Here is a 21,726-nt window from a genome sequence, read left to right as displayed (position 1 = left end):
AGTAAAGCCTTCCCCCTCCCTCCTCCCCCCCCAAAAATGCTTTCTTAGATTTACTTGAATTATTTGAGAAGTCTTTAAGCAGAAGAAACTGAAACAGCTCTTCGTTCATTAGGATACCCTCCACAGACCCTAAAGAGCACAAAAAGCAGAACAAATACTGTTTTCTCCCCAGCAAAATTGTGTAAGAAAGCATTTTGACAACACCAACAGAAGAGAAGCGATAGGCCACCTAGAAGGAAGCAGAGATCTTTTACCCGTTAAAGAGATGGTTGGTTCTGTGCACGCATGCGTATATGGGGCCTGAGTCTCAGCTGTTTATGGTTATCCCATTTATTTCATTTATTTTCTTTTAAGGGAAAAAATTGGTCAGGTGCATGCAGGAGTATTCACTTGTGACATTAGTGGTTACATACAGCCCGCCACAGGCCTTAGCACGCTGAAGGCCAGGCTGTATTTATTCACTTCGGTTACAGTTCCAAGATGTAACACTACACTTTCTTGTAGTTTGATAACCAGACACAAGGCCTAATTAACAGCGCCTTCTCATATGTTTTCATAAATTATGCTGCTAATCTGTGCAGCTAAATGTCAATCACACTTCATTTAAATGTGCATTTATTTCAGCGTGCAGTGACAGAGGGCTGATGCTTTTTCATCAGTGGTTGTCCCACTGTGCTCTGTGCTGTGTGGCCTCACCTCCAGCACCGGGTGTGGTTTTGGGCATGATGATTGAGAGGGGTCTAGAGGGCAAGACGTATGCGGAACAGCCGAGGTCCTTTGGTTTGTTCAGCCCAGAGCAGAGGAAGATGAGAGGAGGCATCACGGCAGCCTACAGCTCATGAGGGGAGCAGAGAGCCAGCACTGATATCTGCTCTGGTGACAACAACAGGACCCAAGGGAACAGCATGGAGTTGTGGCAGGGGAGGGTCAGTTGGACATCAGGAAAAGGTTCTTCAACTGAGGATGGTCATTAATGGAACACGTTTCCCAGGGCAGTGTTCACAGCCCCAAGCTGGACAACGATCTCAATCATATATTCTGATTTTTGGGTGGTCCCTTATGGAAATGGACTTGGTGATCCTGTTGGATCTCCTCCAACTTGAGATATTCTATGGCTCCGTGTTTCCATGAAAGGGCAGAAATTGATTGCATGTTTACAGTCTTTGATTAAAAATAATTTGTAACAAAAAGATCTTGCAAGATTCTCCTCACAGCTCATTTGATTCCTCTCCCTTTTCATCAACCACCAGCAGCACTGAACAGGGCGTTTTGTTGCAAGCTCCAGCTCTTTTGGACAAAGGTGAAGAGATTCACCTTAGCTACTATCCTCTGTAAAGTTGTTTACAATAAATGGTTAGGGTTCTTGTTTTCAGTTCTGTTCCAGCTCCAGGTTGGCCTGGTCTTCTGGTTGCTGCAGTAGTGCATGGAACTCCCTGAAGATGCATGGTACTCTGCTGAGCCAGCCAGGGTGAGCAGGGTGACGACCATGCTGAATGTCTGTCTTTCCTTCTCTTGAGAGATAGATAGCTGCATATGCATATCCTTCAGAGCAGATTTTCATTGCACATTCGTTTATTAAAATGTAACTGCAGACAAACACTACAACATATATGTGCATTTCAGAAGCTTTGGGCCTCCATAAGGACAGAGAACATGTTTCCCCAAAGGGAAGAATACATTTATTAACTGCCTGGATGATTGGGTTTCCCGCATATCCTCCCAGCGATTCCAATCATGTCCGGATTGTCTTGTCCTAATCTGTGTAAATATAAGAACTCTGTTATAACATGATGCAGGAGCTTAAGTAGAATTTAGGCCAGTGACAGATAATCTGCTTTGCCGCTTGTTTTGATTGATTCATTAACATTTAGAGGTATTCCCCTTTAAATAAAGCTACCACTGAAATGAGCGTGCTAAAGCAAGCTAATAGGCTGTTTTTTTTTTCTTGAAACATATTACATCTTCTAATAGCAATGCAGGTAAACTAGTGTTGCACCACAATTTTTGACTCCTTCTCGTGTCATTTTATGTTGAGACCTGGTTGCCTAAAGACTTCAGAGATACGTGATTCTTATGCAATGAGGAATTAGCACAAAAATTCTGCCATAAGCATAGTGCTTGTAATGTGGAACCAAGTGGATTAGCTATTACAGGATGGCCATTAGCCACTATCACGAGGTGGGTGTGGCATCCTGATGAGGTCTGATTTGGTGTTGTCTTGAGGTGTAATTTCCAGCAGAACCGGACAACATGTAACCTTCACTACGGAGTAAAAGCTCAGTTGGAGTGGAAAGACAAAATAAAATTGGTATTGATGGGAAAAAAGCCTTCAAGGAGTCAGGAGGCAAAAAAAGCAATGCTGATCGTAAACTAGATTGAGGAATTCATGCCTGCAAAAGAAGTGAAGGCACAACAATCCAAGTTTTCTATCTCAAGGATACACAACAAGGAACCAGTAAAAAGCAAATTGGCACCATTAGTAAAACAGGAACTGGTGTGATGAAGAATTGGTAATGGAGGATAGGTAATTTTGAACTCCTAAAGAACGATACGCAGCACCGTAACAGCAAAAATAAAATAATTAGCTGTAAGATGGGAGCTGAAGACAGCACCACAGCCCGAGCTCGGAGAAAACAACAGAGATCAACCAGATCAGCCCGCCAACACCTCCCGCGTCCATCTTGCGCTCATGAAGGCGGACCCCCGCGGGGGCGGAGCCACACGGGTCAGTCACGCCCTCCTGCTGCTGGATCCGCCCCCCGGTCCTCGGGGCCTGCGGCGCTGCTCGGCCGCGGCCGGATCTTCTCCGGTCGGAGCGACGCGCCCGGGGTAGGATGTGTCGCCGTCCGGCAGCGGGGGGCCAGACTCCCAGAGGGAGTGGGGGCAGCGCGGCGGGAGCCGTCAGCCCGGCGAGAAGGCCGCGGCTGGGCGGGGGCGGCCCGCGCCTACGTGAGGGAGGGAGGGAAAGAAGGAAAGGAGGAGGGTGGGCAGCGCGCGCCGCCGCCCTCGGGGCCTTCTCTGCCGGGGCTCCGCGCTGCGGTGTGGCAGGAGGGGAGGAGGAGGAGGAGGAGGAGGAGAAGAAGAAGGAGGAGGAGGAGGAGGAAGAGGAGGAAGAAGAGGTGACGCGCGGCGCGGGGGCGGCCCCCTTTCCTCTCCCCGCCGGAGGGAGGGCTGTCCCGGGGGGCGTGCGGGGCTGTGGGCTGCTTTGGTGGTTTGTCGGCTTGTCTTCACGTTTTCTGTCTTTCTTTTCTCTATTCCGAGAGGCGAGCGCAGCACGGGCGTCTGCGTAGAGGTGCGGGAGCTGCGTGTCTGGCTGGTGACAGCGCGAGCGAACGGGGGCATGCGGTGCTGGGGTTTGTGCTGCGCGGGGAGGCCTGCAGCTGTCAGCTGTGCGGTGTGTGTTGGTCACCTTGGCTTCTGCGGTGTGGCAGAGGGCTGCGTTGAGCGACAGTCGCTAATGAACGCTGTCATTTCGTTGTGGAAGTCCTGATGTCTTGGAGGAGCGTTAGCCAATCCAGTGTTGTCAGAACACGTATAACTGGGGAGGATTCCTGTCGTTTTTAGCAGATTTTTGGTGAGTTGTAAGTAGGCCAGGTGCTGGGTGATCTTTTTTGTTTGATAGGTGTCCAGTGGCAGATACTTTGGGTAACATACCAGTGGCCTGTCCTATGGTACAGATTCTGAACTTTGTTATTCTACACCTTTGTTCGCTTGAAGGAACGTATTTAGATTTTACCATTTGAAATGCCGTCAGACAGCCGTACTTATAGAGATGCTTTAATAACTTCATTATTGAAGTGTGCTGTAGGGTCAAGCATCATTCCTAGTAGGCAGAATTAAAGGGTTTCATTCAGAGAGTGAAGTGAGTGAGCAAAACATGACCTGTGCTTTTGCAGAAGAGGTTGGTGAGGTAGTGATGGTAAGTGACGCTTGTGACAGCAGCAGACTGTGATTTCACGTAGTCAGCCAGCAGCTTCCAACAACAGAGCTGAGTCACTTTAAAGAGTCATAGGTGCATTGCTTCTTGAATGTACTTTCATTTTACTATCAGCTAAAAAATTGGTCTTGTTTTGAAATTCTTACCAATCGTATTGAAAGACAGCTTCTTAATACTACCTTTATGCTTCGCTGTGTTAAATTCAGCCGGAATCAATATTAGAAATAAAGGTTGGAAAAAAAGGTCTTAGTAAGTAACCAGTATGTGTAGCTCATAGTCATCATGTTTGACATGTAAGGTCAGCTACTCAGTCACCAACTGCAGCCCTCAAACAGCATCGCTGCAGATGTCAGGAGTTAACATTTACATAGCAGAGACAGAAGAACTAGGTGAATTATGTGGAAGCTTGCTGGAAATATTCTATGCTAAAGGTTCAGATACACATCTTTGCTAGTGTTTGCTGCTTGAACCAGGTAATTATTTCTTTACGTCATTGAAGCATTTTAAGGGTTAAAATTGAAGTAAGAGAATGAATATTCTTCAAAGCATAAAGAAGTATCACAAGAGCCATCAAATAGGAATTGCAAATGAAAAATCTTACACAAGTTCATCTTGTATTTTAATGTGGATGTCAGATTTTTTTTAACTGTACAAACTTGTATTTGAGTATATTGTATTTTAAAATGGATATCAGCTTTTAAAAATACTATTTCTTAAAAGCTCTGAAGAGGGATTAAGTTTTCATGGAGGAAACTTTCGCACCACTTTGTTCAGTAGTTACTGTGGAGGTGATGGAATCCTGAGTGTTTCTAACTGGTATGTAAAATGCCTGATGTATTTCAGGAAGAGTCCCAGAGTTCTCTGCTAGTGCAGGAGGAGCTCCTCTTGTGCCTGTAGTACCTGGATAGCAGCCCTGGGGCACGAGTTTGTTGTTCAGTTAGAGAAAACAAGCAAACATTCGCAAGTGTCCTGTGCAATAAACCAATAGTGAGCTTGATATTCCAATGAGCATCTGATGTTTGGTCTCTCTAAAGGGCTGTGTTTTTTATTTTGAGAAATGCTGACTTGATAAAGCATGTACTTTATCAATACCTAGAAGTAAGCTTCTCAGTGAGAACTGATGCTGGGTGGGCTACAGAGTCACCTTCAGAGAGCAGGAAAAGGTTTAGACAAGCTAAGACTGGATTTGGAGGTTAATTGTCTTTTTTCTGTCCTTGTACTATTTTCCTTTTAGGCCAGTTTTCTTCCCTACCTCTTTCTCTCTACATTTTGAAGATATCAGTGGCTTTTGAGTTTCCTACTGTGGACAGCTATTGTATGTTACAGGCATGTATATGTATACATAAAACATACAAAAGTGCTGTATACATTCATTAAGATAGCAGTGGGGAGCTGACTGGTCTTAACTGTGACATTGTGAGGTAGTTTCAGGTCATTGGCAAGACAAGTTCATAGCATCTAAACCAAAGAAAAGATGATATATAAAAAAAAAAAAAAAAAAGAAGCCAACACTTTGCTTTGCTAATTATTTAATTGAGTCAGTGAATGTTATCAGCTGGAATGTACTGGTTTCAAATGGAATCAATTCTGTAACTAAATTGCTTGCTCTTTATATGTTCTAAGTACTTAATCATAGAACCGTTAAGGTTGGAAAGGACCTCTACAATGACCTAGCCCGGCCCTCCTCCTACCACCCATACTGCCCATTAAACCATGTCCCAAAGTACCACATCGATATGTTTTTTGAATACCTCCAGATCCTGTTAATGCTAACAAGGATTAAATGCATGTGCTTCTAGTTTTTAGTTTGAGGTGGTTAAATATCCCGAGTGGAAATGAGATCTGAGTCCCAACTTGGGAACGCATTATAACACATCCTTTTTATTTGTCATTTTGTAGTATTTTTCTCTAAATGGAATAGGGTTGTGTGTTTTAAGAGCACACTCCTGATTAAACAAAAGCTGAACTCCAGACAGGTACGTTTCAAGTGTCTCATGAGTTCATCATCATGGGGTGTATTTTCTAAGTTGCTTTGGTTTAAATCCGAGGAGCTGTTCTTTCACGAGCCAGTTCCCAAGTCTAGTTTGAGCATGCCTGTGTGGAGGCACAAAGCCGCTCTTCGTCATGTTACACGTCATAGATTTGGGATGTGCTGTTAGGAAGGAGCACAGAGTTGGAAGCAAATGAAAGCAAGCCATTGCCAATACCAAATTTACAAGCTCTTTGCCATTTTCTCAGCTCTTGTAGAGCAAGAAGTGAAATGATAGGGAGGGATGGCAGCATTTTTCAGGGCAGGGAGAAATCAGTCCAAGGTTGGAGTACTTTGCTTTGACTTTCTGAATGTTAAACTCACTCATGGGACAGGGGAAAATGACTTTGTTCCCTCAAATGTCCTACTGACCCAAAAATTTGACTGATTTTTTGTTTCTCTGTGTAGCTTGTTAACTCTGTCCTGCACTCTTCAGTACCTTTGTCCAGTGCTCTGAGTAAATCCCTCTTCAGCGTGCCTGTGAGATGTGTGCAGCTGCCCTATTACTTTTGTTGGATCACCATCAGAGTATAAGAAAATTGGGGGAACGTCTTTCAACCAAAACACAACTAGCATTTGAGTTTTCTTTAATCAAAGTTAGTTTTCAAGTACAGTTCTTAAGTAAATAGCATTACAATTAAACTATGGAATCATTTTCGTAGAAAACAAAAATTGAACCCCATATGGAAGAAAATAGGAAGTTGGCAAAACAAAATATGAATCTTGCTAGCTAAACAACACATTTGTGTTTCAGTTTGCTTTCTGGACAGGACACCTGTAGTCACTTTTCTTGCTTTGCGTTTAGTCTAACATCCAGCTGTCTGCTTGGTAGCATGTCTTTCAAAATCCTGCTTGTAAGTTATTTTCAAGGTTCATCAGTATATGTGTTGTAAGTACAATAATTTGTATGCTATGCAAGCTGTACTCAAGTATATTGTATCCATTTTGTGTATTGAATAAGAAAAGTTATTTTGACTCGGATACGTAAGAGCTTCACAAACAGAGCTACTCTAGATCTGAATGCTCAGGCAAAGGTAACCGAGTTTTCCTGTGTGCTGAAATGTTTTGTCCCACCCCTCTAACTGAAGGCTTATTTGTAGCTCATAATTCCTGCTGTGTTGCTTCATTGGACATCCAGGCTATTGCCAAAGAGCTACTCACAGTATCGTGTACTTAGGAATTTTGTGGGCACGCATCAGCTGAATTTTTCAGTTTTACATTGGTTGAAATGTGTAGTGCCTGTGGAATGCAACAATATGTAAATGCTTTTTTTCCCTCCAGTAACTGGTTTGGATCTCAGTATAGAGGATGGACTGTAAGATGAAGTATATCCATAACTGTATGTAGATGAGATGTCTGCTGGAGTAGGACAACATGGAAGTCGTTGTGGAGCTGATTTGCCTTATCCTGCAGTGTAGGAAGGTGTGCTTTACTAGTTTGCAGGAATTTCATGAGCATCAAGCTGGAGAGGAGGGGAGCTGCAGCAAACAAATGAAATATAGGAAATCAAATGCTGTGAAAGTCATGAGCAACAGAAGTCATACTTTTTATTGGAGGGAATACAGTCTATGCTCTGAGCAGTTACCAGAACTGCTGTCTGTAGTACCCTCTTTTTTAGCATTAAGCTTTGGGTTGGTTTTGGTACATTTGTGTTGGTTCAGACTAACCAGTTTCACTTTCCAGAGCCTGGGCTTCTTGGTTTGCTGTGCAGCCATGAGCTTTGTCTTGCTGATCCTCAGACACAATCCACTTAATATTGATTTGAAGCAGTTGCTTTTAATTTTGTCAGTGATGATTTTCTCTTTGGGCCTTTTGATAATCTAATGTAACCTGAATGCTGACTATAATGTCACGTGTCAATGAAAATGATGCATCTTCAGTCTTCTTTCCAAATGTCAGTCGCTGTTGTTTTTTTTTTTTTGTTGTTGTTGTTGTTCATTTGTCTTCAACATCCATATGGTTAATTTTTGCTTCTCTTTTATTGAGTGGAGTCCTCTGATATTTTTAGGCTGGTGTTTCTAGTGTTTTCTTACCCTAAAATTGCCTTCGCATGATGCTTTCACTTTCACTTCTCATCTGTTGGATCTCGATAGCCTTTCAAGTAAGCTTTTTTTTCCTCTTCCTGAAATCATTTCTGGTATCTCAGTTAAGTTCTGTTGTCTGTTCTTGTTGTTTTCATTTTTTCACTTGCAAAGAAAAACGTTTGTGTTGGTGCTCATGTGTGATTAATGAATATGGCAAGCATATAAATAAATTAAAACAAGTACAGTAGAATGGAAGAATTGGAATACTATAGTGGTAGAAAAGTACCACCCCCAATCATGCATCTCAAAGATGTATATAAAACTGATGCATGTGTAATGTGTGCCATTTGCTTGTGTTAGTGAAAATAATGGCAACGACTTTACATATAACCTGATAGTTCTCATTGTGCTCATAGCTCTTCAATAGGCTTGAGGGCAGGGAAGGAGTGCAGTTATTCTAAATGTAACAAACTCCTTTACTTTTCCCTCACACTACTTAATGTTGTTAATAAGGGTAACATTTTTTGTTCTCTTAGAGTAAGCTTTAAACTTAATTCTCTATTTGAAAGCCTCACTTATGACCACTAACTAGCAAGTGTTCTAATAAGGTTTTTCAATTTAAATACATAAAACTTTGCTACTTTGCATTTTAGATTTTAGAGTGGAAGTGAATGTGTGCCATTAAGAAGCAAAGAAGAAAAAAATCCCTTGGAGTCAGAAGATGTGAGGAGAAAGTATATCGCCAACTTCCTAAGGCGAATTCTTATCTCAAGACAAAATATTTCCCTCTTAAATGCTTTGACCTTTCGCTAAGCTCCCAGCGAGATAGAGAGGTGCGAACCTGCTGTTACGGAGGAAATTCATGGTGGAGCTTTCTTCAGAGTTTTCCTTGTGACTCAGAATCCTTGGGCAGTAGACACGGTTTCCTGGAGGATGTTATGAGCTAACCTTCTTTCCTCTCAGCTTTCCTGTGTACTGTGATGAAATGGTTCCTTGCAAAGCGAATGGCTAAATCATAGAATATCTATGGCTAAATCGTAGAATAGCACAGGTTGGAAAAGACCTTAAAGATCATCAAATCCAACCACGACCCAACCATACTACCCTAACTCTAACAACCCACCACTAAATCTTGTCCCTGAGCACCACATCCAAATGGTTTTTAAACACATCCAAGGATGGTGACTCCCCACCTCCCTGAGGTGCCTATTCCAGTGCTTAACAACCCTTTCTGTAAAGAAGTGTTTCCTGATACCCAACCTAAACGTCCTAAACATACCCTGGCACAACTTGAGGCTATTTCCCCTTGTCCTGCCACCAGTCACCAGTGAGAAGAGACCAACCCTGCTCTCGCTGTAAGCACCTTCCAGATACAGGCAGAGAGCAACAAGGTCTCCCCTCAGGCCTCCTTTTCCCCAGACTAAACAGCCCCAACCCTGATGGGCTTTGCTGTCATAGGCAGCTGCTTTAGATAACACATGGATATTATCAAACTAACCGATAAATATGAATTGCAGAAGGTTCAATGCCTGGTATTTGGAACAGAGGTATAGAAGGGCTTGCAAAGCAGTTATTTACTGAAGATGTTCATCAGTACGATACAGCTGGGGAGAAGCAGTGTGACATGATCCCATGTTCATGTTCTTAATGTATAACTTCCAGGTGCTTTCAGTACTTCCCTTGTATAAGTATGTTTTAAAGAAGAAAAAGGCAGAAATGTGGTATGAGTTAAACTTCCAAGTTTCTCCACTTGCTGAGCAGTGTTTATAATTTCTAATCAGTGTATGTCTTGCATGTGTAACGGAGCTGAGGCTGGTGCTTCCTGAGGGAAGGCCCTGCACCAATCGTGGCACCAAAAGCTGGGCTAACAGGAGAGGGAGCTGGGCAGCAGTGAAGGTGCTTGTGCTAAACTTACTTGGAAGGATCTTGAAGCAAGAGAGAACGCAGTATAATTTCTAACTTTACTCTTTTTCCATGTAATGGTACTGGAAACTCAGTCTCATATTCCCACTTTGTAATTTCTCAGGCTGAGGGTGCTTTGCTCACATCTCTTTAAAAGATAATGATGTGTGACTGAGAGCCAGAGGAACTTGGGCTGGATTTGAAAAGCCATTCCCAGGCTGGAGCAAGATGGCAGTCTGTGCATGTGCTTGGTCCTGTGCTTGGCTCAGCTTGTAGCTGTGCGCCTGAGTGACCTGGTGTTTGGTGCTGGCTTGCTTTGCCTGGGCCAGCTCTTTCCCAGCAACCAGAGGCGAGGCTCTTCTGTCAGGGGGCAGGCCAGCTGCTGTTCTCCTGCAGTAGCCCAAGAAAAGCTGCCTGAAGGTTGTGTGTGTGACTTGACCTACACGTGAGCAATTGCTGGCTTGTCTGCCTTTCCCTCAGCAGCGATGTATGTGCACTGACTACTCCCTTCCCTACCTTTCCTTTTCCCACACGTCACTATACCCTCCTGTTTGTCCAGTGCTGTGTTACAGTTGCCTGTTTGTTTTTCTTCTGTGCTCTCTCTGCCTGTTTTCTTGCATAGTGGAAGCTGGAATGCTGTTGCTGCTTGGGATGGAAGAGTGGGAAGGGTTTGTTTCCATTTTGTGGTGTGCTGAAAGTCAGCCCACACAGGAAGAGACAGAGCTTTGTTCTTGAGTTTCAAGAAGTTGCTCCCACAGTGTTACAGAAACCCCACTGACATGATTTCTATTGCAGCACATATAGCTTATTCTTCCAAGTATTTTGCATAAAAATAATGTTTCTGTGCATTTTCTTGAAACTTTGGTAACCTTAACTCCTAGGAGCTTTTTTGGGAAGAAGTTTCTCATGTAGTATAGCCATCAGTTTGAGTTTTATCAGAAGTGAACACGATAATCTTTTTAAAGAGAGTGTTGAAGTCAGCAGAGTCATCCTTGCCTTTCACCACACTAAGTCGCATAGTTTTCTTTCTGTCTGGCAACATAGGATGTGATAGCAGCTGAATTTGTCTGTAGACTCACTAGTGGTTTATTTGCTCTATAGAATGTTTACTGTAGCCCTCTTGGTTCTAATGGACTTCTAATCTTTTGGTAGTGCCAGGTCTGGATATGCTGGTAATGTGTCCTGTGAGGAGGGGTGAGGGCACTCAGGCTGCCCAGCCTGGAGGAGACTCTCTGCAGTTCCCTGAGAGGGGGAAGCAGGGGGAGGTGCTGGGTCTGCTCCTGTGCAACAATGGCAGGGCAGGAACAGCACAGGGCTGCACCAGGGTGGGTCAGACTGGCAACTGAGAAACATTCCTTTACCATGAGGATGGTCAGACCCTGAAACTTTACCTAGAGAGAAACTTGACAACGTAAGATGAAATTGCATAGTGGAATTTGGGGGCTTTGCTGATTAACACAGATTTCTTTTTTTATTTAGAAATCGTTCCTATATGGATCAGCATTCTAGTGATGGTGAAACTGGGAAAGGACTACTCTAAGCAAACCCAGGATGAATCGGGTGCCAAATGATGCAGAAAATGCTCACAGTAGCAGTGTGGAATCCTGCCCGTCCTTGCGAGATGTCCACTCCATCAACCCAACACACCTGATGGCAAGGATTGAGTCCTATGATGTCAGAGAGAAGAAGGGAATATCGGATGTCAGAAGGACTTTCTGTTTATTTGTTACGTTTGATCTCTTATTTATAACTTTGCTGTGGATAATAGAATTAAATGTGAGTTATCTTTTCTGTTCGCTTGGTCTTTATTCAGTTATTTATTCACTTCAGGAGTGGTAAATAAGTTTTCTATCCCAATTGTATGCTACTTGTGTCTATTGAAATTAGTTTCATTCTTTTAAGCTTTTATGAATTTTTTATCTGCTTAGCTGCATCTACTTACAGTCATTGGACATATGGTCTGTCTTACTATGAGAGTGGTAAGGTGCTGGAACAGGCTGCCCAGAGAGGTTGTGGATGCCCCGTCCCTGGAGGTGTTCAAGGCCAGGTTGGATGGAGCACTGGGCAGCCTGGTGTAGTATTAAATGGGGAGGTTGGTGGCCTTGCCTGTGGTAGGGGGGTTGGAAATTCATGATCCTTGAAGTCCCTTCCAACTCAGGCCATTCTGTGATTCATATAATCAAACCTTTTGATGTTCCTGTGGTCTATGAACTGTGCTGAGGAAACACTGAAAGTCCAGCGAACTTTTCAGGGAGTAAGTAAACAAGAATTATTACTGTAGGTAGTTGTGACAGTTTGGCAAGTGTTAGTTTTCTTAGGATTCAAGTGTTTTTATTTTACTTAGTAGCTCAGAGTCAGCAAGTAAAGTGTTAGTCCCTGGAAAATACTTACGGTGGCCACCATGTTTGTTTTACAGTGATATATCTGAGATGAACTTAGTGTAATATACATTGTTTTTGGTAGGACACATTCAAACAACATAAGCTTCCACAGTTTCTGCCTTTTAGCTCCAGCATTTGTAATTTGGAAAACAAGGTGGTTCTTGTGAAATTCCCAGAAGTAAATAAGACAGAAGTTTTGTTATTGTTTGATAGTAGCATCCAGTTTTTTTAACTGGATTTGAAACTTGTAATCTGAAGTGTGTATTTAGGAAAAGGCACAAGTGGAAAATGGGAGGTGTCCCTTCTTTAGTTAACAAAGATGTTGAGTAAACATTTTTTGTTATCATCCCATTACAAGATAAATTATGTTGATTATTGATTTGATATGATGAAGTTTCAAGAGGTGACTGTTTGAACAGTTTGATATAATGAATAATATACTTCCTGATTTAATTTGAGAAAGCAAACTTTGCCTGAATGATAGTTTTGCGACTACAAGTTCTGTTATCTTGCTGGGTGGAAAGGCTATTGTATCCAGTGTGTAGAGTTAGCTTGGCTCAGAAGAACCAACACATTGCATTCTGATGCTTTCTTTTTGCTCCTTATAAGCTAGTTTCTTTAGAGCTTGTTTGACTAGGAGGAGCAAAATATACTTTTGTAATTCTTGTTGAGTACAGTTTTTCATATTATTGCTCTTGGAATATTTAAGAGTGTAGGAAATGCTACGAACTCATGGTGATCTATTTGGAACGCTGTAGCATTACGCATCTCTAGGTCAGTTAGCAGTTGTCTTTGTGAAAAACTTTGTGGAATAACTCTAGATCAGTTAGCAGTTGCCCCTTGAAAAACAAGGGGCACTTGCTGTGAGCCCTGAGCCTTATGGTGCCTGATGTGCACAAGAATGAAAAACAAGTTTTTTCCTTGCTCAGTCATAATATTGCAAGTCAGCTGGTACCTGATGTATGGTTAGGTTTTTTTGTTCTGTTTTACTGATTTTTGTTTGTGGGGAAGTTCAGTAGCATTGTGGTAGGACTGTTCTTCACTGATACGTAGCTAATGGGGCTTGGGACTAGATGATCTTAAGGGTCCCTTCCAACCCAAACCATTCTATGATTTCATACTGGGACTTCAGAATTACTGCCAGAATTACTGTAAACATGACTTTCCTATTGTCACTTGTTATTAAGCATAACTTATTTTTAAACACTTCATTGCTGTTGCAATGAAGCACAGAGTTGCTTCATTGGTAGTTTGAGCGAATTCTGAATCAATTCTGCCATGGTTTTCTGTTCATCCTTGTGTTAATGTGGTGCTTATGCATGCAAAACAGGTTGCTGAACTGTCTCAGAACTCACTCATCAGCTAATGCTGATGTGTTGTGCTTTTATTCTTTAGTTTCTTTATCCTGTAGGAGAGGGCTGAGATGTCATGTCGGAGCGTGGAGAGAAAGAAAAGACCAGCCAACCCTTATTTAAATTGACCTGAAGTAAAATACAGCAGTGTTCTGTATATTAATTTGTGTGTATCTTCCCATCCATTTCCTCCTAAATACTTTCCAAGGGTTTATGAGCAACATACACACCATTTCTCTCTCACTAGAATCTTCCTTATTTATGCTGGAAACAAATGGTCATGCTTGACGCAGACCAGCAAACAATGGAAAGCTATATTTAGGCAATTGTCAGCTATCTACAGAGGGGGAGGGAGAGGAGAAAAAAGAATAAACTTGGAATGTTGGTGTGAAGAGCAGCAGGAAGAAATTAAAAAAAAAAAAGTTCTAAAATATTCAGCAGTGTAGTTGAGGAAAGAATATGAAAGTATGTACACTGTACTGCTTGGAGATGGTGAGCATGTGTTGTGGGATGCTGTGGTGCTTCCTTTGCTTTGAAAGCGTGATGGTAATCAAACTCAAAGCTTTCTGTTGTTGTTTTCCAGTGCTTTTACATAACTATGTTACACAGTGCTTAATTATCTAATTTAATCTTAAAAACAAATTGCCTTTGGAATGGAATATGGACATAAAAGTTCTTCACTCCTTGCTAAGATACACTCTTCTTGGTCTCTGACCCAGTGAAACCTAAATTATTTTCTTAGTAGCCCGTTTTGAACAGAAAGATCGTGAGCACTTCCATCTGAAAGATACATGGCTAAGGACATGCAGTTTTGAATCTCCTCAAACAAATGGAAGAATTAAACGTGTCTTAGGCCATTCTCCTACAAATAACTAATGATGACAGCTTCTGTGCCTTTGACAGTATTCTTTTGTTCTGCTCAATTCTCTGGGAACATGTAGCACATATATTGCTGAGGAAAATATATATGTTATATGGATTATAAGCATATGAGTTATATGAATTTGATTGAATTCAAGTGCTAAAGAATCAGAAGAGATTTTTAGTATCACTTGTTCATCAGCCTACGGCTGACGAGCTAATTTCTGGGTGGCTTTTCTAATCAGAGGTTTATATTCTTCTGAGACACAAAATGCTTAATGAATTTGTGTGGGAGAACTTGCACTTAATTTCTTCTACCTTCAACAACTTGTTTGCTTTTATTTTAAGACAGTCTGAAATGTAGCTTATATAGCACAGGTTATTAACAGTGATAAATTGTAAAGCATCCTCATCTGTTTTTCTTGAATATAATTTGAAATTGATTTCTTAGCATGTATCTCTTCTGATTAGTTTAATGATCCATGTGTATGTCGATCAGGAATTGCTATGTTAATGTTTTACATCTGTGTTTTTGGCTGAAGTAATTTCTGTTCTAAAGCTATGCATGTTGTTTCTTTGTAGGTAAAGGGAGGCATTGAGACTACCTTAAAGAAAGAAGTTCTACATTATGACTATTCTTCTTCATATTTTGATATATTTGTAAGTATTCTTAAAAAAAAAAAAGGGGGGGGGGGGGGGGGCAGGGGGGAAGCAAAAGTACAGTTTTCCAATTTCCTCCTCCCTCACATGTTTCCTGTTTTGAGTCCTGTGACAGAGTTGGTCTCTTCTTGCTAATTTAAACCAGAAGAGTTTGTGCCATGTGTCACTTGTCTAGGAGTTGCCCAGTCCTTAAGCAGCAGGTTCTCAAGGAATTTTTCAATAGAGGTGCTTTGGCACCCTTAAATTGAATCTTCTGTTTTGAGAGAAGGAAGAAGTAGGAAAAACTCAGTCAGGAATGAGACTGATGTAACATAGAGAGACTATTAAGAGGTGAATGCCAGTGCTCCTCTGACTGTAACATCGGTTTCTTTAAATGGACATTTTTGTCCTTCCACAGAAGTAAGTCTGTTGCAATGAGAGAGACTTGTTACCAGATTGGCCTGTGTAGGTCAGATTTTTTCAGATTTCTGTGTTTTAATTCAAACAGGATTTTTTAACGTTATCTGTTTTTAGTACACCATTAGGTGTGTTTCTCCTCCCCTGTGTATAAGCACCTGAAGTGCACAGAAGGGGCTGTTCTGCCTCAGGAAACTTTTCTGTCCTTCAGCAAGGCTGTAGCTCTAAAGTTGCAATGTAAAAACTTGTTCTGGTTTTTGTGTTGGGCCATTTGCCAAGTCAAGTGGAATGAGATACCGGATACAAAAATGTCAGAAGACAGCAAACTGTATTTCTCCTTTTCTCTCATCGTTATTTAGCTGACAGGTTTCTGTGATGTACCATATTTCAGAAAGAAGGAAAAAAAGTTATCTGTAAATGTTAATTCTCTGGAAGTCGTCCTGTAGTTGAACCAAGGATTAAATACTTCTAATGCCAGATAATTGACTTTTATTCCCTGGGAAGGGACTAGATCATCAAATTCTGCAAGATGAGTTGTGGGCTTGTACAGAATTTCTTCTCTTTCTGCTATACCTTCTGAAACACATTTGCATAATACTAAATGGGTTTGTACCTCTGGCAATATCTGTCCCAGATCCCTTCTCATTTTTGAGTGGTTTTTTTTTTTCACATTTTAAAAATTCTGAACACATCCTTTAAAGTAAGTTAAAAGAATCTACTATCAGAGAATATGCAGGCAAACTGAGGGTTAGGTTCCCTGATTCAGTAATCTCATCTGTCTGCTATTGATTTCATTTTCTAGCCTAGAAATCCTGAACTCAGCCATCTTTACTGCAGAAAATTTGGAGTAGCTTGATTCTGCAGGCATCTTCATAAAGAATAATTGATGGCTGAAACATTTCAGTAAATACTAAAGAAGTTAAATAAACATCATACCATTGCATTTTTGAAGTCTTTACGGTTTTTAACGATACTGTTGCATAGTAGTAGCATACTAGTAGGATCAGCAAGATGGATAGCGATGCTCAAGGTATTTGCTGGATTAACTACATCTAGATTTAACTGCTTAGATTCCACTTGGGTAAAATGATCGTATTCTGTATAGCTTATATTTCTGATTTATATTTGTGCAGTTGCACATGCTTGTAAATATGAGTCTGTGTAGCCATGTGAATGATACAGTCATCTCTGTGTTTTAAAAATGGAAAACCTATATTATACCCACCTTCAGATTTGTTTCTTAATAGTAGAACTGATTGTCCTGTTTTGTTTTGTAAGTGGTTAGTATTTTTAGTGAGCTGAGAATCTTGTGGTTCTTCTTTGTTCTGAATTAACCAACAAATATTTTTTTCCTTTCTCTATAGCTACTGGCAGTCTTTCGATTTAAGGTGTTAATACTTGCATATGCAATGTGCAGACTGCGCCATTGGTGGGCAATAGCTGTGAGTAGTAGCCAAGCATAATGGAGTTTCAACTAGAATGGATCAAACAGGCAAATTTTTAGATGCCTCTTAATGTTTGTATGTTAAGAATCATCTTGATGGTATATATGAAAATTCGTTCAGGTTAAATGCTTAGGAAGATTTAAAGTCTGAAGACAAGAATTTAATAGCATAGTGTATGTGATCCTTGTTAGGTGTCATGTTAATAAAAGTTGAAAACTAACTTTGAATCCAATATGAATGGGTAGTTGTAACCACTTGTAACATCTGACTTACTAATTAACGCTTGAAATATATTTGCACTGGAAATATTGAATTGTATTTCAAAAACTAATTGGCATTTGTTGTACCAAGGATTAGCTACATGTTAATTCACGCATTTTTAGTTGCTACAGAATATTGATTATGCGTCCCTTCTTAGAAAGGAAGTTCTTGACAACTGTAGTCAATTATATATATCTTTTGAGTGAGCTGGAATGAATATCTTTAGTGCAGTTGTACTGTGTGAATGAGAAAGAATGGTGAACTCATACTTCCAGTTAATACTGTGGCATATAATATGATGCATATATTACTGGCTCAGTACATTGTCAATCTTAGATGTTCTTTATGCTGTGGTAAATGCATATGTTCAAATATAACTTTCTTCAAGGGAGTAGCATATAGTTTCTTCAGTCTAAGATTGCATCATGATATTCTTGAACTTACGCTATTAGCACGATATGAGTACATACGTAATAACTGCTGCTCTGTGATCTTTTTATTATTTCTACGTGCACACATCTCAGAATCCTTTCTCTTAGAAATGTAACTTTTGGACTATTTCTTCCACTGACATCCTCCAACTTGAACAGTTGGTTTTGAGGTTATGAGAGCGAACCCATCATGGTGGTAAGCAATAGATCTATAAAGCTGCACTGAATGTTTTGGAGAAGCTGTTGGTCTTAAAATCCTCCTTGTGCTTACCAGATGGTAGTTTGGTCCTGCCGTTATTTAAAGACTTGCTGGGCCTAAACACATACAGTTAGAAGCCTTGTTGAAGTGAATAATGCTTGTCCACTGTTCTTTTTCTGTTTTGGTTTGGTTTTTTTAGGTACTTGTTTGTCACCTCCTAGTTTTAAACCATTCCAGGGAGCCTCAAGTGATTTACTTTCCATAATATGAACGTACGAATTAAAATATTAATTCAAGTTTCCTCGTGCAAAGATATTTTGTTATTTGAAATGAAAACTTTGATTTGGATGGTAATGAAAAGCATTTCGAGCAATTGCTTGCTTTTTCCCAATTAGTTAGATTTACTGTCTGATTTTTTTTAATCTAAGTGAGTTAGTGAAAATACTGCATCTTCCTTGTAGAGTAAGATCACAGTTTATCCAGTGTATCATCTGTGTAGTCCCTGCCTACCTGCTGTATGGAAATCAACATTTGGAGCTGTCTGTATTAAAAAGGCTAAAATAGCAAGGTTATTTTAATAACACTTTTAGTTATTTATTTAACACTAGATAGGATTTATTAATCTATGATGTTTCTGTTGATAAATATTTCAAATTGAAACTGTCGGATAATGGCAGAGTTGAGAAAGTAAATCCAATTATTAGTCTTAACTGTTCTTATTCTTTTTTTTTTCAGTTTACAACAGCGGTGACCAGTGCCTTTTTACTAGCAAAAGTAATTATTTCACAGGTATCTATATTCTAATCACATCTTTGCTTTACTGTGTCAAGGTTGTTTGTTTGCTTTTAAAGCAAGTTTTTTCAGGTAAATTTCTATAATGTTATATATATATGTATTTTTTTTTTTTCTTCTAGCTGTTCTCACAGGGTGCTTTTGGCTACGTGCTGCCCATCATATCCTTTATACTTGCCTGGATTGAAACCTGGTTCTTGGACTTCAAAGTGTTACCACAAGAAGCTGAAGAAGAAAACAGTAAGTTTCTATTGTCTCCCTCAGTCACTGAAGTTGGCAACATTTGGTCCCCTATTGTCTGGCAAAAGAATGCATCTTTCAGCTTCCAAAAAAAATTCAGTTGTATAAAAAATCTAATTATGTGGCATAATTTTTCTAGAAGGGAACATATGCCTTCAGTGAAGTGGGATTTTTATTTAGGCAGGTAAAGTTTAAAGTTGCAGGGGCCAGACCAGTATTTGTCAGGTACTTAAGAGCATATCTAATTTGCTTAAGACATAGAAATTTAACTGACTTGGGCATATAGCATATTTCCTGGGTAATTCTTAGAATAAGTTGCTGGCTTTTCTTCTAGGAAGAAGAGACACAATAACTAACTCTCTCGCTGACTCTTTTTTGAGGTGGAAAAGGAAAAACAAAGAAATTATGGTGGAGAACCTGCTTCATGCATAGAATGAGACCAGAGCAAGTATGAATTCAAGATAAGGCAGCAGGCCTTCTGTCACTGAATGTATTCAACTAAAAGGAGAAAACCCGTTGATTTAGTTGAAAGAGAGCCTTTCTTGGGTGATGAGGAGGAGAAAGCATAGTTTTCTGTTACAGATGATTTGTTAGTTTCAACAGCAGGAGGATAATTGTATAGCTAACCTGTTATTGGTGTATCAGCACCTGAAATAGTCTGAAACACTACTGGAAGGGCATGTTTGCCTGTTGGGTAAACCAGTAAGTTTACGTGGGTGTGGATGCCTTTATTTCTTAGTGATTTGAAGCAGTCTTTGCACATCAATCCCTTTACTTCTCTTTCTTCTTTCCATTGGTAGAGATTTCCAATTCTAAAAGTTTCCTTCTTTGAGGAGGATGTAAAGCTAAAACCCACTCAGGATATCTTCCATTATTTCTGACCTGATGTTATCTTTCCTCTTTTGGACAGAATGGAAATATAAGCATGTAGGTAGTTCTGAAAGTTATGCCTCCTACTTATTTCCATGGCAACTAGAACAGATACAAAGAGCAAAATAACACTGTTTGATAGAGGGAACTCTCAGCTACAAAACATTGTTTTTCAACATAGTCACCACTAGTAGCTATGCAATTTCAACAGCAGTGACCAAGAGCTTGCATACCATGCTTGTAAAAAAAAATCTGCACCAATGGAGGAGAACCACTGTTTCACATCTTAACCATGCCTTTCCATGGAGTGGAAGGAAGGATTCCTTAACTTGCGTACAGTACCTCTCTTCTGCTGGATTGTGTTTCCTTAACTGCCTGAAGTTACAGAAACCACACATTAGATCAACAGTTTTTTAATGCTAATACAGTACCTCAGTCTTTAAGGTGCTTGATCTTGGTATTTAAGTTGCTGTGAGATGATGTCTGGATTTTTTCTTATCCTGTTAGGATTTTTGATAGCGCAGGGTGCTTCCGAACGAGCAGCTCTCCTTCACCCAGGAGTCCTGTCTGATGGGCAGTTCTATTCTCCTCCTGAATCTGTAGCAGGTAATTATGTTTGCATTTGTGAAGATTTTTCTTATTGGCATTAAACTTCTGCATATTTGTTCCTCTTCATAGTGTAAGGGGGCGGAGGATGAATGGAGAGTGTACTTCACAATCCTGAAGTGAAAGATTATTTTATTCAGTAATTCATTTTATTCAAGACCTACCAAATGAATTGCAATACAGATTGTTAGTGAGTCTTCTGACTTGTCCTGAAGGCGTTAGAAAAAAGATAGTCTCAAAGAAAATGGGGCAGCAACTGAATGGAGGTGGCTACTGTTTTTCTGCCCTCTCTGTCTGCTAAGCAGTAGTGTTAATTCAGCATTACATTATTTAATCCAGCCTGAACTTAGAGCTTTGCAGTATTTTAGGGCAGGCAGTGAACTTGAAACTGCTCAAAAGACCAACTGAGGTTTCAGTCAGAGGCTCCTTTCTCATAACAAAAAGCTTCTTCAGTGTGAAATGCTGAGTGTGTTGAATGGAGAGCAAGCATTAATTATACCTTGAGTCTGTGTACTGTGCATTTTGTTCCAGTTGAGCTGTGAGGTGAGTAAGCCAACAATAAATGGATATACTGCAATACTGAGGAATGTGTTTGCAGGCATTTCAAGGAAATTAGTACTTTCTTTGAGTTAATGGGCTGAACTACTGTGAACCCCACGATCCCATGTTAGTCTTCTTACCCTAAAATAGAAACCTATTTTGTAAAGCTCTGCTTTACTGTGCAGTATATTTAAAATAGTAATATCCACATGTAGCTGCAGATGCTTTTGCCCATCTTGCGATGTAGAAAAATAAGTGTTGGTGATTCTTCTCATTTAGTGGCTGCCTTTGTGGTTGCTGAGTGTCTTGGTGTAATAAGTGACTCAGAGCTCCATCTAGGGATGACAAAGCATTAAAGCAATCTTGTCTGTAATGCTGTGCTATGCCAGCATACAGTCAAGAAATGTTTCTGTGATTCCACATGCATGTGCAGTCTTATTCATGTGGAAAGTGTTAGAATTTTATGCAGTAGCATGATGTCTTGGAGTAATGTGGCTTAAAAATAGTGACTAATGATTAAAACTGAAAATGTATTTTAGTTAAAGATGTGAAGTCTATCTTGAGATTTATGGGTGGAATTATATCTGCTGTCTACTGACAGCAGAATATAGTATAAAAGGAAGTAAGAGTGGAGCCAATGTATATTCCTTGGCATGATGAGTTATTATCAGTACTTCTTTTCTCAAATGAATAGTAATATTTCTCTCTTCTTGCTTAGGATCTGATGAAGACTCAGAAGAAAAACAAGACAGTGAAAAACCAGTTGTATAGCAAATATGGAAAAGCAGGTAAGTTCCTCT

The 21,726-nt window shown here is 40.3% G+C and overlaps 1 protein-coding gene across 10 annotated transcripts; it reads left to right on the top strand.

The window, feature by feature from the left end:
- Nucleotides 1–343: 343 nt before the first annotated feature.
- STARD3NL (STARD3 N-terminal like) lies at nucleotides 344–21,714 on the top strand. Of its 10 annotated transcripts, XM_046931394.1 has the most exons (10): nucleotides 2,757–2,829; nucleotides 3,262–3,574; nucleotides 8,644–8,823; nucleotides 11,372–11,668; nucleotides 15,069–15,146; nucleotides 16,907–16,984; nucleotides 18,614–18,667; nucleotides 18,793–18,910; nucleotides 20,288–20,386; nucleotides 21,645–21,714. In XM_046931394.1, exons 4-10 carry the CDS (start codon nucleotides 11,444–11,446, stop codon nucleotides 21,695–21,697), a joined length of 705 nt encoding a protein of 234 aa, XP_046787350.1. In that variant the 5' UTR covers nucleotides 2,757–2,829; nucleotides 3,262–3,574; nucleotides 8,644–8,823; nucleotides 11,372–11,443; the 3' UTR covers nucleotides 21,698–21,714. The 10 variants fall into 10 exon arrangements, with proteins under 10 accessions (XP_046787335.1, XP_046787356.1, XP_046787350.1 ...); XM_046931393.1 differs by lacking the exon at nucleotides 8,644–8,823 and having other exon boundaries at nucleotides 3,262–3,394; XM_004939522.5 differs by lacking the exons at nucleotides 3,262–3,574; nucleotides 8,644–8,823 and having other exon boundaries at nucleotides 2,757–3,119.
- The last annotated feature ends 12 nt before the right edge of the window (nucleotides 21,715–21,726 follow it).

This window comes from Gallus gallus, chromosome 2 (assembly GCF_016699485.2).
Source record: "Gallus gallus isolate bGalGal1 chromosome 2, bGalGal1.mat.broiler.GRCg7b, whole genome shotgun sequence".
NCBI lineage: Eukaryota > Metazoa > Chordata > Aves > Galliformes > Phasianidae > Gallus > Gallus gallus.
The sequence above is the reverse complement of the archived record's forward strand: the minus strand, read 5'-3'. Positions and strand labels throughout refer to the sequence as shown.